Below are 17,304 nucleotides of genomic sequence, written 5' to 3'. Positions count from 1 at the left end.
CTAGGTAGGGAGAACCAAGAGGATGATCAAGACTAGGTTCTGTGAACACTGGAACAATATCAAGAATAAAGTAGTATCGCATAGTGTACCCGATCACTTTAGAATGCACCACAATTCCAATCCCCACAGTCTTAGTGTTTTTGTGTTAGACTGGGTGGCTCCTAATAGTTCCAATAATAGACTAAAGACCCTTCGTCAACGAGAAACATATTGGATCCATGAACTTAATACTCTTTATTCATCGAACCCTCATGGACTGAATATCGATCTCGATTTACAGGCGTTTATGTAATTTTGTAATTCTGTCTTAACTTTGTCTTAGTTTTGAGTCGGTATCCTACTTCCCAGTTTAAAAAAAATTTAATTTTAAATTTTATTTAAAAAAAATGTTTACATTTTAAATTATAAATGATTCCATTTTCCACTTTAGTAATTCTTCGGGTGCTTACCTTCCTACATAGGTCCATTTACACCATAGTTTGAAATGAGGCACTTTAAGCTTTTCACTCGGCACTCTAATGCATTTTGATGTGAGTTGTAGCTCATTTGAATAGAGCTCTCTCTGTTTTATGTGCATTAGATTTGTTTTATTGGTTTGTATATAATTGTTGTGTGCAGTTAGGTTTTTATGTGATTTTATTTAAGTTGCACTATGCTGCATATCTCCATAAATGATGATCAAAATTTATTTTTAAATTTATTTTTAATGAAATTTCTTTTTAATGGACTGTTTAACATTTTTCATATGCCTATTTTTTAATGATGTTTTATTTTAATATTCTATTTCATTGTGTCATGTATTATACAATATAATATTGAACTGTTATTGTTTTATTTGTAATAGGATGTATTTTTGCATTTTTGTATCACAATTAATTCTATGTGGTTACTTACAAGGTGCGATATGCCCTGAATGGTATTGGGCGAAACTGGAGGAGGGGTTGTGATCGACATATCACTAGCCCAATAGAACCTCACAGAAAATCGAATACCCGGTAACCAATCACAATCGGGTATAACCACCGGGTAAGTTCGTAGATTCAGTATTTAAGTCAGGAGCGAGGAGGCTCCGTAATAATCCTCTTGAAAAAGTCTGGTTGTTACCAGAAGAATCGCGTTGAGGTAAAAGTGTTTCTCCATCGATGCAAGCCCTTTACAAGTCTCCCTGCGAGTTGGTATTCCTAAACCATTACGGCAAACTGCAAAGACGGATCCTTGCTTGCTGAGGAAGAACACTTGGTGACTTAGTCACACACTGCTTATTATATTTTAACTTTTCTACGTATATTTCTTTGTATTGCGCTACTTTAAGTGCACAGTAAAACTTTTACCCTTAGAGTCGCTTCTTTGCGCTCTTGTCTTCTTTCCATTTTTTTCAGCATTTTGTTGGGAGGGAGTCAACAGAGACCCTCCGTTTAAATTGAGCAGCAGCTTTCATCAAGCCAGTGGTAACTAGTTTGGGAATACGATCATTCTATATTGCAGAACCAAGCATCTGTTCACAACGGTTGTGGTTGGACCAGGATCCGTTCATCAGCCAGAAGGTCTGTGATTCATTTTTAGATACTATTAGATTTTAAGACTCTGTCACAAGATTTTTGAGACTTCACGGCTCTATTTGGACAATTAATTTGACCATAGACCTGGTTCATATTATTACTCATGTGGAACTAATGATTATACATGTCACGGTATTTGAAATATTATTAAATAATATATACAAGTATATTTGTCTTTATTTAAGAAGTCTGTGGATGTGCTCATCAAATAATTCATTTAGAGATCTCCCACACTCAATATGCTAAATTATGCAATTGTATAACCACAAGGAACTGAAAATTAACACAGGTAAAATTCTGAATACACATCTCCAGGCTGAACCAAAAACAGCATTTTTATGCATAGATCAGGATACCTACTCATATATGGACTTCCTGCCAACAAAGGAGCTGATAATTAGCACAAGTTTGTTGAATGGCTCATACTGTGTGGCTGCTAACACTGAGATATACAAACGGACCCCATGTGGTGAGTAAAAGACGAAGAGTCTGGGAACTGAGTTAGAAGAAAGAGCAGTGAAGACCTTAGGAAACACAGACAAATGCTATGGTGTGAATTTAAAATTACTGAAAGCAATATGGGTTGAAGAAATAACATTTACAACCCCTGTATAACACAGATAAAAATAAATACATTTTTGCAAAGGGAACAATACTAGTTTCATATGTGTTTGGAATAATTCAAATAACCCATATATGTATATATATGGGACTGAGACATTTTATATTAAATGAATGATTGCTATGTTGAGTAATGACTACATCAAATACATATGAATGCTTGGATCATTTCTAATAATTATTTCTATTTTATTGCAGACAACCATTGGTCATGGGCATCAATCTATGCACTTAGAAAGAGGTGCACTAAATACATCAGCCTCTGTGTTTTTAAGAATATGAATAGATATTTGTGAACCTAAAAAGAAATAATAAATGACACATTACTTTATTTCAGATGGAGTGCCCGCATGGGATGAAATAAGTCATATCATATGAATGTGCAATAAATGTTTATAAAGTTTTAAATACATCTCTTGGAATGTAGTGAGATGAATGTATGGAAGTTACTTTGATGTGATATGACTATGAAATATAAACTTTCTGTTAGGCTAAATGAAATATAAATTATTTAAATATAATGTTAGATATATTTGATGTTTCATATCAAAATGATCAGAAAATTCATAAGATATAACTTATCCAAAACAAATATTGTGAATAGTTGTTGCAGTAAATTATGATAAAATGAATAACCATTTCATTGAAATACTGAATTAAGTGTAAAATGTTTAGAAATAGTGCTGTATGTATTGCTGTGTTGTGATGTCTGCTGCCACCTAGTGTTATGATGCGAAATTGCAGCCATGAGATGATTGGTTGTTGCGAGGATGCATTTCCTTGACAACACACTTACCAAATAAACCAATCCATGTTCAGTTGCAAAGAACCAATCCGAGAAAAGGTTTCAATTTGGGCGTTTCCAATTTCACCAGTGAGGAGAACCCATATAATGTGATTGCAACAAAGAGAGAGAGAGATTTTCTGCTAAGCTAAGCTTGTGACTGGTTCCTGTTGGGAGCGAAATACCATTTACTCAAAGCTAAGCTGATCTATTCTACTCATTGACTGCAAATAATACTTTTTGGTATTCTGAGGTGAAATTGGATCTGTTGAGAAACATTGGAAACTGGATATTGTCTGGTCTATTTGGTAGAGTATACAAGGTTATTGGTAAGATAAGTTATATGCATAGTCACTACAGTTAAATTATAATAAGCAGATTTAAGGAAATAGTTTATATTTCAAGCTAGTATTTCATAAGCCTATGTATTGTTTAAATTTGTATCTGGTAGACTAAGTAATTTATCTGTGAAAGTTCTGGTGTTTTAAATCAATATTGTATTAGGATAAATTGCAGTTAAATAGCATAATATATATTATCCTATTGTTTATAAGCACTATTTAGAATTGTATTGCTTGGATATTAAAGGTTTTAGTCCCATTGTGTTAACTAAATAAAAGGCTATTTGAAAATAAGGCTGGTTTGTGAAAGTATATTTTTCTGGGTTTTGTAAGAAGGATAGCATATCTTAATAGTTGGTTCTAACGTATATAATATTGTGTCATATTTTGATATTGCAAATATATTTCAAAAATGTTCATGGATATTAACTAAATAAAAGAATTCAGATATTTATATTAATTGTATGGTTTCTAGTAGATGCATGTGGTTAAGGGTTTCTACTTTTAAGGATAATTATTATTTGTATTGTGTTATAACCCTGCCATAAGCTGATATATTATTTGGAGAGCACTACTAAGATTTTCATAAATATACTGACATACATATTTCTACTTTTTGATTTTATTAGTATTCATATATGGTAATATACACACATATATATATATATATATATATATATATATATATATATATATATATATATATATATATATATATATATATACATACACACACACATACACACATATATATATATATATATATATATATATATATAATATATATATATATATATATATATATACTCTCTGTAATTGATATGGAATTACTGATATAATAGAAAAGCAGAAAAATGCCAGCGTCAAAATTGGCCTTACTTTAGTTCCTGAGCTATGGCAGCAATCTGCTCCACACGATCCTGGTGAGCGGCCAGGTCACTCTCGAAGGCTTCGTGTTTCTTGAGGAGAGCTTTGATATCAGAGAGAGAAGCAGTTTCATAGTCTTTCTGCTGCAGCAAGTTTTCTTTACCTAGGATGGAAAGACAGCAAATACATTACAGATATAGTCAAGTGCTTTACAATTTTCCACACCAAAATAGTCCAAGCAAATTCCCTATTTGATTAATCTTTGGAACGTTATATACTTTTTCTACTTCCTAGCAGAGTGTGTGTGTTTTTTTAATCATATGAAATCTGAGAAAGGTAAAAATCACAGTGCGCCATTCAACTACATGCACATACTGCTGAATTATGTACCATCTTGCACAAAGTTCACTGTCCCTTTAACATAATTTCTATATTCTGATTCCCTCTAGCCCTCACCAAACAAGGATAAGTTACCGTTTAGAGAGAAGTGGAACAAAATATAAAAACCTAAAACTCCTCTTTTCAGTTATCTACAAGACCCTCACACTTAGCTGCCACATACCATTCTTATTCAATAAACAGTAAAGAAAAAGGTGGGTGACAGTTTAGTGCTAATTAGGGAAATACATAAAGATATAAAAACATGGAATTGCAGTTAGTTTGTTTGCCGGTCTGTTCAATATCAAACCCTGTTTTGTAGGTGCTTGTAACATTGCATTTCACATGTGTCAATTCATTTCTTTGAAATTTCGCAGTTTTGTGGGTTCCCTCAGAGGAAATGCTGGTACTTAATTTACTATTTTTTGGACTATTCCCTATTTCTTAAAAAGGGTCAAATTATCGGAGCCTAAAGCAAAAACTAAGGTGGTAAATTATTGATGAAAGTTCCTTACTTGGATAAAACTGCTCATAAGAAAAAAAATTATGAAAGCATGGTCAGCAGCACTAATTGACAGCAGTGCTTTGTGGGAACTGTAGCCTCAGATATTGGTCTGCATGGTGCTGAATGGACTAGTAACTATATAAATATTTATACAAACACACACACATGGAACTCAATACACAAACACCATTACAAATGTCCTAAATTTATGGTCAGTGTGTATTTAAAAAAAATAACTTCTATATGAATGATTAACCTATCCAAAAGTAACAATCTGAGAAATAAATAAGGCAAATGGGGATACAGAAGTAAACGACTTTACCATCAGTCCAAGCTTCATGGATTGAAGCTTTTTGCCTGAATTTTTCAGCCAAGTGGTCAAGTCTTTCCAACCTCCGTATCTCATTTAACAGCCACTCTTCATATCCCTTCTCAGCATGCTCCAAACCTCCCCATGCACGATTTATATCCTTAACAGATTTCGAGAAAACAAAAAGAAATGTAAAGCAGTCTGTGCTGACAAAGTTTTTCCAATAATGAATTACTATTAATTCATTTATATTTGAATTACTAGGACGGCATAGGATTGAGAAGGCCATTATATCCTGTAGACATTATAAAATATCAGGCTGCGCAACCATAAACTACAGCAATAATTTGATAAAACAGTTTTCTTGGAAATGAAGAACAAATACCACTGTACACACAGAAGGAGAACGCTTATTGTTTGGATACTGAGAGGTGAACATACTAAGTAAGCACTAGGTGAACATTAACAGATGAATGTATAGAAGCTAGATTAAGAAAGTGGTGAAACTAGGTGCCTGGCAAAGAGACTGGATTCTGGGGATAACTTTGAGAGGTGAAATCTGTAAAATGTTAAGAAATAAAATGTAGTGTTACCTTTATATAATGACCTAAGAAAACTTAAATTACATTTTTAATAATCTATCTAACCAAGTGCAACCTAAAGATAGGGCCATTCTCAAGCAGGATGAGCAGAAAATATAAAAAACATAATTTATGCTTACCTGATAAATTCCTTTCTCCTGTAGTGTGGTCAGTCCACAGGTCATCATTACTTCTGGGATATTAACTCCTCCCCAACAGGAAGTGCAAGAGGATCACCCAGCAGAGCTGCTATATAGCTCCTCCCCTCTACGTCACACCCAGTCATTCGACCGAGAACCAACGAGAAAGGAGAAGCCAAAGGGTGCAGTGGTGACTGGAGTATAATTTAAAAATTTTGACCTGCCATAAAAACAGGGCGGGCCGTGGACTGACCACACTACAGGAGAAAGGAATTTATCAGGTAAGCATAAATTATGTTTTCTCCTGTTAAGTGTGGTCAGTCCACGGGTCATCATTACTTCTGGGATACCAATACCAAAGCTAAAGTACACGGATGACGGGAGGGACAGGCAGGCTCTTTATACGGAAGGAACCACTGCCTGAAGAACCTTTCTCCCAAAAACAGCCTCCGAAGAAGCAAAAGTGTCAAATTTGTAAAATTTGGAAAAAGTATGAAGAGAAGACCAAGTTGCAGCCTTGCAAATCTGTTCAACAGAAGCCTCATTCTTAAAGGCCCAAGTGGAAGCCACAGCTCTAGTAGAATGAGCTGTAATTCTTTCAGGAGGCTGCTGTCCAGCAGTCGCATAAGCTAAACGTATTATGCTACGAAGCCAAAAAGAGAGAGAAGTAGCAGAAGCTTTTTGACCTCTCCTCTGACCAGAATAAACGACAAACAGGGAAGACGTTTGTCGAAAATCCTTAGTTGCCTGTAGATAAAATTTCAGGGCACGGACTACATCTAGATTGTGTAGAAGACGTTCCTTCTTCGAAGAAGGATTAGGACACAAAGATGGAACAACAATCTCTTGATTGATATTCCTGTTAGTGACCACCTTAGGTAAGAACCCAGGTTTAGTACGCAGAACTACCTTGTCTGAATGAAAAATCAGATAAGGAGAATCACAATGTAAGGCAGATAACTCACAGACTCTTCGAGCCGAGGAAATAGCCATTAAAAACAGAACTTTCCAAGATAACAATTTGATATCAATGGAATGAAGGGGTTCAAACGGAACACCCTGTAAAACATTAAGAACTAAGTTCAAACTCCATGGTGGAGCAACAGTTTTAAACACAGGCTTAATCCTGGCCAAAGCCTGACAAAAAGCCTGAACGTCTGGAACCTCTGACAGACGTTTGTGTAAAAGAATGGACAGAGCTGAAATCTGTCCCTTTAAAGAACTAGCGGATAAACCCTTTTCTAAACCTTCTTGTAGAAAAGACAATATCCTAGGAATCCTAACCTTACTCCATGAGTAACCTTTGGATTCGCACCAATATAAGTATTTACGCCATATTTTATGGTAAATCTTTCTGGTAACAGGCTTCCTAGCCTGTATTAAGGTATCAATTACTGACTCAGAAAAACCACGTTTTGATAAAATCAAGCGTTCAATTTCCAAGCAGTCAGCTTCAGAGAAATTAGATTTTGATGTTTGAAGGGACCCTGGATCAGAAGGTCCTGTCTCAGAGGCAGAGACCAGGGTGGACAGGATGACATGTCCACTAGATCTGCATACCAAGTCCTGCGTGGCCACGCAGGCGCTATTAGAATCACCGATGCTCTCTCCTGTTTGATTCTGGCAATCAATCGAGGAAGCATCGGGAAGGGTGGAAACACATAAGCCATCCCGAAGGTCCAAGGTGCTGTCAAGGCATCTATCAGGACCGCTCCCGGATCCCTGGATCTGGACCCGTAACAAGGAAGCTTGGCGTTCTGTCGAGACGCCATGAGATCTATCTCTGGTTTGCCCCAACGTCGAAGTATTTGGGCAAAGACCTCCGGATGAAGTTCCCACTCCCCCGGATGAAAAGTCTGACGACTTAGGAAATCCGCCTCCCAGTTCTCCACTCCCGGGATGTGGATTGCTGACAGGTGGCAAGAGTGAGACTCTGCCCAGCGAATTATCTTTGATACTTCCATCATCGCTAGGGAGCTTCTTGTCCCTCCTTGATGGTTGATGTAAGCTACAGTCGTGATGTTGTCCGACTGAAACCTGATGAACCCCCGAGTTGTTAACTGGGGCCAAGCCAGAAGGGCATTGAGAACTGCTCTCAATTCCAGAATGTTTATTGGCAGGAGACTCTCCTCCTGAGTCCATGATCCCTGAGCCTTCAGAGAATTCCAGACAGCGCCCCAGCCTAGTAGGCTGGCGTCTGTTGTTACAATTGTCCAATCTGGCCTGCTGAATGGCATCCCCCTGGACAGATGTGGCCAAGAAAGCCACCATAGAAGAGAATTTCTGGTCTCTTGATCCAGATTCAGAGTAGGGGACAAATCTGAGTAATCCCCATTCCACTGACTTAGCATGCACAATTGCAGCGGTCTGAGATGTAGGCGTGCAAAGGGTACTATGTCCATTGCCGCTACCATTAAGCCGATCACCTCCATGCATTGAGCCACTGACGGGTGTTGAATGGAATGAAGGACACGGCATGCAATTTGAAGCTTTGTTAACCTGTCGTCTGTCAGGTAGATCTTCATTTCTACAGAATCTATAAGAGTCCCTAAGAAGGGAACTCTTGTGAGTGGAAAGAGAGAACTCTTCTTTTCGTTCACCTTCCATCCATGCGACCTTAGAAATGCCAGTACTAACTCTGTATGAGACTTGGCAGTTTGAAAGCTTGAAGCTTGTATCAGAATGTCGTCTAGGTACGTAGCTACCGAAATTCCTCGCGGTCTTAGTACCGCCAGAAGAGCACCCAGAACCTTTGTGAAGATTTTTGGAGCCGTAGCCAATCCGAATGGAAGAGCTACAAACTGGTAATGCCTGTCTAGGAAGGCAAACCTTAGATACCGGTAATGATCTTTGTGAATCGGTATGTGAAGGTAAGCATCCTTTAAATCCACTGTGGTCATGTACTGACCCTTTTGGATCATGGGTAGGATTGTCCGAATAGTTTCCATTTTGAACGATGGAACTCTTAGGAATTTGTTTAGGATCTTTAAATCCAAGATTGGCCTGAAGGTTCCCTCTTTTTTGGGAACCACAAACAGATTTGAGTAAAACCCCTGTCCATGTTCCGACCGCGGAACCGGATGGATCACTCCCATTAGTAAAAGATCTTGTACACAGCGTAGAAACGCCTCTTTCTTTATTTGGTTTGTTGACAACCTTGACAGATGAAATCTCCCTTTTGGGGGAGAGGATTTGAAGTCCAGAAGATATCCCTGAGATATGATCTCTAACGCCCAGGGATCCTGGACATCTCTTGCCCAAGCCTGGGCGAAGAGAGAAAGTCTGCCCCCCACTAGATCTGTTCCCGGATCGGGGGCCCTCGATTCATGCTGTCTTAGGGGCAGCAGCAGGTTTTCTGGCCTGCTTGCCCTTGTTCCAGGACTGGTTAGGTCTCCAGCCTTGTCTGTAGCGAGCAACAGCTCCTTCCTGTTTTGGAGTAGAGGAAGTTGATGCTGCTCCTGCCTTGAAATTACGAAAGGAACGAAAATTAGACTGTCTAGCCTTAGGTTTGGCTCTGTCTTGAGGCAGGGCATGGCCTTTACCTCCTGTAATGTCAGCGATAATTTCTTTCAAACCGGGCCCGAATAAGGTCTGCCCTTTGAAAGGTATGTTAAGTAATTTAGATTTAGAAGTAACGTCAGCTGACCAGGATTTTAGCCACAGTGCTCTGCGTGCCTGAATGGCGAATCCGGAATTCTTAGCCGTAAGTTTTGTTAAATGTACTACGGCATCTGAAACAAATGAATTAGCTAGCTTAAGTGTTTTAAGCTTGCTTGAAATCTCATCTATAGTTATTGAGTCAAGAGTCTCTTCCAGGGACTCGGACCAAAAAGCGGCCGCGGCCGAGACAGACGCAATACATGCAAGGGGTTGCAATATAAAACCTTGTTGAACAAACATTTTCTTAAGGTAACCCTCTAATTTTTTATCCATTGGATCTGAAAAGGCACAGCTATCCTCCACCGGGATAGTGGTACGCTTAGCCAGAGTAGAAACCGCTCCCTCCACCTTAGGGACCGTCTGCCATAAGTCCCGTGTGGTGGCGTCTATTGGAAACATTTTTCTAAACACAGGAGGGGGGGAAAAGGGTACACCGGGCCTATCCCACTCCTTAGTAATTATCTCTGTAAGCCTCTAAGGTATAGGAAATACGTCAGTACTCGCCGGTACCGCATAGTATCTATCCAGCCTACATAATTTCTCTGGGATTGCAACGGTGTTACAATCATTCAGAGCTGCTAATACCTCCCCCAACAGTACACGGAGGTTTTCGAGTTTAAACTTAAAATTAGAAATGTCTGAATCCATTCTATTGGGATCAGAACCGTCACCTGCAGATTGAAGCTCTCCGTCCTCATGTTCTGCATACTGTGACGCAGTATCAGACATGGCCCTATTATTAACAGCGCACTCTGTTCTCACCCCAGAGTGATCACGCTTACCTCTAAGTTCTGGTAATTTAGACAAAACTTCAGTCATAACATTAGCCATATCCTGTAATGTGATTTGTAATGGCCGCCCTGATGTACTCGGCGCTACAATATCACGCATCTCCCGAGCGGGAGATGCAGGTACTGACACGTGAGGCGAGTTAGTCGGCATAACTCTCCCCTCGTTGTTTGGTGAATGATGTTCAATTTGTACAGATTGACTTTTATTTAAAGTAGCATCAATGCAATTAGTACATAAATTTCTATTGGGCTCCACTTTGGCTTTAGCACATATAGCACAGAGATATTCCTCTGAGTCAGACATGTTTAACACACTAGCAATTAAACTAGCAACTTGGAAATACTTTTCAAAGCAATTTACAAATAATATGAAAAACATACTGTGCCTTTAAGAAGCACAGAAAAAAAAGTTATGACAGTTGAGTAATAATAAACCGGAGAAACTATAACATCAAATTCTTTCCGGTAAAACACAATTTTAGCAAAGGATTGCCCCCATTAGCAATGGATAACTAACCCTGAAAAGCAGAAAAAAAGTACAGAATATAAACGTTTTTTATCACAGTCAAAGCACAATCTCACAGGTCTGCTGTGAGTGATTACCTCCCTCCAACTAACTTTTGAAGACCCCTGAGCTCTGTAGAGACGAACCGGATCATGCAGGGAAGAAAACAGACTTGTGACTGAATTTTCTGATGCGTAGCAAAAGCGCCAAAATAGGCCCCTCCCCCTGACACACAACAGTGAGGGAGATCAGTAAACTGTCTTAAATTAAATAAAACGACCGCCAAGTGGAAAAAAACAGTGCCCAAAACAATTTTTCACCCAGTACCTCAGATAATTAAACGATTTTAACATGCCAGCAAAAACGTTTAACATCAAATAAATGAAATGTCATTAGAAAGCCTGTTGCTAGTCGTTCCCACTGCAAGTTAGGCTAAAGTCTTATGCATACAGTATTATCCCAGTGAAGTGCCATTCCCCAGAATACTGAAGTGTAAATATACATACATGACAGCCTGATACCAGTTGCTACTACTGCATTTAAGGCTGAGCTTACATTATATCGGTATGGCAGTATTTTCTCAGTCAATTCCATTCTCAGAAAATAATATGCTGCTACATACCTCTTTGCAGGTTAACCTGCCCGCTGTCCCCTGATCTGAAGTTTACCTCACTCCTCAGATGGCCGAGAACAGCAAGATGATCTTAACTACGCCGGCTAAAATCATACAAAAACTCAGGTAGATTCTTCTTCAAATTCTACCTGAGAAGGAACAACACACTCCGGTGCTGTTTTAAAATAACAAACTTTTGATTGAAGGTATAAAACTAAGTATAATCACCACAGTCCTCTCACACATCCTATCTATTAGTTGGGTGCAAGAGAATGACTGGGTGTGACGTAGAGGGGAGGAGCTATATAGCAGCTCTGCTGGGTGATCCTCTTGCACTTCCTGTTGGGGAGGAGTTAATATCCCAGAAGTAATGATGACCCGTGGACTGACCACACTTAACAGGAGAAAATGCTCATTTTCAAAGTGGTCAAGAAAATGCATTATAGATTTGGCTATAAAAAACATGTAAACAAAACACAGCCGATGTAATGTGTTCCCAATGATCAATTATTATTAAAACACATTTACCTTTATTATGCCATTTAAAATAGCTGTTTTTGCCCTTTGGAATCTGCACCTATACTAGAGATATCAATACTGCATTATATTCAATAGAGAAGCTATGTAAATATGAGAACACAGAGGAAATAATCCTCCCAGTGCAGGAAGAGGAATTTTGCATGAGTAAATTAGCCATTAAATGATGGATGGATGGATAGATGGATGGATAGATGGATGGTGGGAAAAAAGAAGAGACCATTTAAATGGGCATGTTCTTCAGAACAATTAGTTTCAATGAGAACAAAAAAAATCATCTATTTAACATATACGTAATACACTAAGGGTAAACCCATTTTAAAATGCAGTGTATCTAAAAATTCCACGGTTCTCTGAGATTTTGAACTTCAATTTTTATATGTTTATTAATTGTAATCGCATATCCTCGTTGAAATCTCAGAGACCATACAATAAAACTAAAAACATTCTGAAATACAGAGTTATGTATAATATTGGGGCAAAATAAAACACAGCTACCACAGCAAATCAGAAGTCACAGTATTTACATCACCTATATAATAAATTAGATTATACCATTATAATAACTGCTATGTGTACAGTTTCTAATGAATCAAAACATGTTTAGTTTATATTTCATCTTTCCTCACATGCAGAACAAAATTCACTTGTACAAAAAATAAATGACACCAAAAGATACATCTGAGAAATAATTCTCAGTAATTCACTTACTGAAACCATCTTTCCCTCTGAGGGCATAAATGCTGGGCGATTGCTGAGCCTTAGTTTGGTCTGGAGAGTGTTGAAGTTGATTTCTAGTTGACATTTCTCTTGAACCTTCGGAGGTTTATGCAGACGTCGATAATCTCTGAAATCCTCCAGTTTTTGTTGCATGGCTTGCATGGTGTTCTCAGGAGCTCTGTTTTCCAGCCAAGGGATAGTGCGTCGGATCCATTCAAGCAGCTGTCAGAAATTAAATGAATATTCAAACAAAACGGAAAAGGAGATACACAACCCATACTAAAGAGAGATACGTGTGCTGAATTATGTCAATTATATGAATGATAGCCGTAAACCTGAAAATGTATGTTAATGAAACGGTTACACTATAAAGGGACATTCAACTGTTAAAAGAAAATGCTCTAATGTGTTATATGTAGAAAATGAAAGAATGATAAAAATTATCTAACTGTGTTTAACCCCTGCAAAAAAAAAAAAAGAGTTAAATATAGAGGGTCAGATTATAAGTGGAATGCAAAATATTTGCACTCCACTATGAAATACCCGCGCATGCACATGTGCGCTGCTATTACAGGTGAGGTGCAAACACGCTTCCATATGCTCCAATGGGAGCCTCGCTCTCATGCCGTGAGACATGGCATGAGAACTAGCGTTGCAAAGGGGATAAGTCATGCAGAAATGGCCAGCAAGTGAATATATATATATTTATTTATTAATGTATAAGCATATACATATATATATATATATATGTAAATATATATGTATAAGCATATACATATATATTTACAGGGAACACATAGTTCCCATAGACCACAATTTAAAAGCACTTTTCAGTGCCGTTTTATTTTTCTAACACCTAGTGCAGTAATTATTTTATTTAATTATTTTAAAAAAGGGACCTTACATTTTTTATTTTTTTTTGGAGGGGGTGGCAGTTGGGGCACTTTTAAAAAATTATTTTCAGAGTGCTCACAGTAGCAATAACCAGCCACTTGTAATTGCTGGTTATTTATTGTGCGCCCGCAAACAGGCGAATTTGCCCATTTGCGGGTGCGCAATAAATTAGCGTTCCACTTGCAAACTAGCTTAAAGTGAGCAGAGAAGTAAACAACCGTAACCCAGCTGAACACATCTGGTGAGCCAATGACAGGGAGGTGTATGTGGATAGCTGCTCTGAGACTATCTAAGGCCTAGATTTGGAGTTTGGCGGTAGCCGTGAAAACCAGCGTTAGAGGCTCCTAACGCTGGTTTTAGGCTACCGCCGGTATTTGGAGTCAGTGATTAAAGGGTCTAACGCTCACTTTTCAGCCGCGACTTTTCCATACCGCAGATCCCCTTACGTCAATTGCGTATCCTATCTTTTCAATGGGATCTTTCTAACGCCGGTATTTAGAGTCGTTTCTGAAGTGAGCGTTAGAGCTCTAACGACAAAACTCCAGCCGCCGGAAAATAGCAGTAGTTAAGAGCTTTCTGGGCTAACGCCGGTTCATAAAGCTCTTAACTACTGTACCCTAAAGTACACTAACACCCATAAACTACCTATGTACCCCTAAACCGAGGTCCCCCCACATCGCCGCCACTCGATTTAAATTTTTTAACCCCTAATCTGCCGACCGCCACCTACGTTATACTTATGTACCCCTAATCTGATGCCCCTAACCCCGCCGACCCCTGTATTACATTTATTAACCCCTAACCTGCCCCCCACAACGTCGCCGCCAGCTACTTACAATCATTAACCCCTAATCTTCCGACCGCAAAGCGCCGCCACCTACGTTATCCTTATGTACCCCTAATCTGCTGCCCCTAACACCGCTGACCCCTATATTATATTTATTAACCCCTAATCTGCCCCCCTCAACGTCGCTGACACCTGCCTACACTTATTAACCCCTAATCTGCCGAGCGGACCTGAGCGCTACTATAATAAAGTTATTAACCCCTAATCCGCCTCACTAACCCTATCATAAATAGTATTAACCCCTAATCTGCCCTCCCTAACATCGCCGACACCTAACTTCAATTATTAACCCCTAATCTGACGACCGGAGCTCATCGCTACTATAATAAATGGATTAACCCCTAAAGCTAAGTCTAACCCTAACACTAACACCCCCCTAACTTAAATATAATTTACATCTAACGAAATTAATTAACTCTTATTAAATAACTTATTCCTATTTAAAGCTAAATACTTACCTGTAAAATAAATCCTAATATAGCTACAATATAAATTATAATTATATTATAGCTATTTTAGGATTAATATTTATTTTACAGGCAACTTTGTAATTATTTTAACCAGGTACAATAGCTATTTAATAGTTACCTAGTTAAAATAATAACAAATTTACCTGTAAAATAAATCCTAACCTAAGATATAATTAAACCTAACACTACCCTATCAATAAATTAATTAAATAAACTACCTACAATTAACCTAACACTACACTATCAATAAATTAATTAAACACAATTCCTACAAATAAATACAATTAAATAAACTAGCTAAAGTACAAAAAATAAAAAAATATTTACAAACATCAGAAAATTATTACAACAATTTTAAACTAATTACACCTACTCTAAGCCCCCTAATAAAATAACAAAGACCCCCAAAATAAAAAATTCCCTACCCTATTCTAAATTAAAAAAGTTAAAAGCTCTTTTACCTTACCAGCCCTGAACAGGGCCCTTTGCGGGGCATGCCCCAAGAATTTCAGCTCTTTTGCCTGTAAAAAAAACACATACAATACCCCCCCCCCCCAACATTACAACCCACCACCCACATACCCCTAATCTAACCCAAACCCCCCTTAAATAAACCTAACACTAAGCCCCTGAAGATCTTCCTACCTTGTCTTCACCATCCAGGTATCACCGATCCGTCCTGGCTCCAACATCTTCATCCAACCCAAGCGGGGGTTGGCGATCCATCATCCGGTGGCTGAAGAGGTCCAGAAGAGGCTCCAAAGTCTTCCTCCTATCTGGCAAGAAGAGGACATCCGGACCGGCAAACATCTTCTCCAAGCGGCATCTTCGATCTTCTTGCATCCGGTGCGGAGCGGGTCCATCTTGAAGCAGGCGACGCGGATCCAACCTCTTCTTCCGTTGTCTCCCGACGAATGACGGTTCCTTTAAGGGACGTCATCCAAGATGGCGTCCCTTGAATTCCGATTGGCTGATAGGATTCTATCAGCCAATCGGAATTAAGGTAGGAATATTCTGATTGGCTGATGGAATCAGCCAATCAGAATCAAGTTCAATCCGATTGGCTGATCCAATCAGCCAATCAGATTGAGCTCGCATTCTATTGGCTGTTCCGATCAGCCAATAGAATTGCCGGATAGGAGGAAGACTTTGGAGCCTCTTCTGGACCTCTTCAGCCACCGGATGATGGATCGCCAACCCCCGCTTGGGTTGGATGAAGATGATGGAGCCAGGACGGATCGGTGATACCTGGATGGTGAAGACAAGGTAGGAAGATCTTCAGGGGCTTAGTGTTAGGTTTATTTAAGGGGGGTTTGGGTTAGATTAGGGGTATGTGGGTGGTGGGTTGTAATGTTGGGGGGGGGGTATTGTATGTGTTTTTTTTACAGGCAAAAGAGCTGAAATTCTTGGGGCATGCCCCGCAAAGGGCCCTGTTCAGGGCTGGTAAGGTAAAAGAGCTTGTAACTTTTTTAATTTAGAATAGGGTAGGGAATTTTTTATTTTGGGGGTCTTTGTTATTTTATTAGGGGGCTTAGAGTAGGTGTAATTAGTTTAAAATTGTTGTAATAATTTTCTGATGTTTGTAAATATTTTTTGTACTTTAGCTAGTTTATTTAATTGTATTTATTTGTAGGAATTGTGTTTAATTCATTTATTGATAGTGTAGTGTTAGGTTTAATTATATCTTAGGTTAGGATTTATTTTACAGGTAAATTTGTTATTATTTTAACTAGGTAACTATTAAATAGCTATTGTACCTGGTTAAAATAATTACAAAGTTGCCTGTAAAATAAATATTAATCCTAAAATAGCTATAATATAATTATAATTTATATTGTAGCTATATTAGGATTTATTTTACAGGTAAGTATTTAGCTTTAAATAGGAATAAGTTATTTAATAAGAGTTAATTAATTTCGTTAGATGTAAATTATATTTAAGTTAGGGGGGTGTTAGTGTTAGGGTTAGACTTAGCTTTAGGGGTTAATCCATTTATTATAGTAGCGATGAGCTCCGGTCGTCAGATTAGGGGTTAATAATTGAAGGTAGGTGTCAGCGATGTTAGGGAGGGCAGATTAGGGGTTAATACTATTTATTATAGGGTTAGTGAGGCGGATTAGGGGTTAATAACTTTATTATAGTAGCGCTCAGGTCCGCTCGGCAGATTAGGGGTTAATAAGT

The 17,304-nt window shown here is 38.3% G+C and overlaps 1 protein-coding gene across 4 annotated transcripts in view; it reads right to left on the bottom strand.

The window, feature by feature from the left end:
- ACTN1 (actinin alpha 1) overlaps positions 1-17,304 on the bottom strand; it is a 295,503-nt gene that overhangs the window by 137,129 nt on the left and 141,070 nt on the right. For all 4 annotated transcript variants that reach the window (XM_053697995.1, XM_053697997.1, XM_053697996.1 and 1 more), the window contains exons 11-13: positions 12,904-13,134; positions 5,378-5,525; positions 4,185-4,335 (exon numbers count right to left, since the gene is read on the bottom strand). In XM_053697995.1, the coding sequence (XP_053553970.1) occupies positions 4,185-4,335; positions 5,378-5,525; positions 12,904-13,134 (530 nt within the window). The remainder of the gene's footprint in view (positions 1-4,184; positions 4,336-5,377; positions 5,526-12,903; positions 13,135-17,304) is intronic.

Source organism: Bombina bombina, chromosome 1, assembly GCF_027579735.1.
Source record: "Bombina bombina isolate aBomBom1 chromosome 1, aBomBom1.pri, whole genome shotgun sequence".
NCBI classification, from domain to species: domain Eukaryota; kingdom Metazoa; phylum Chordata; class Amphibia; order Anura; family Bombinatoridae; genus Bombina; species Bombina bombina.
The sequence above is the reverse complement of the archived record's forward strand: the minus strand, read 5'-3'. Positions and strand labels throughout refer to the sequence as shown.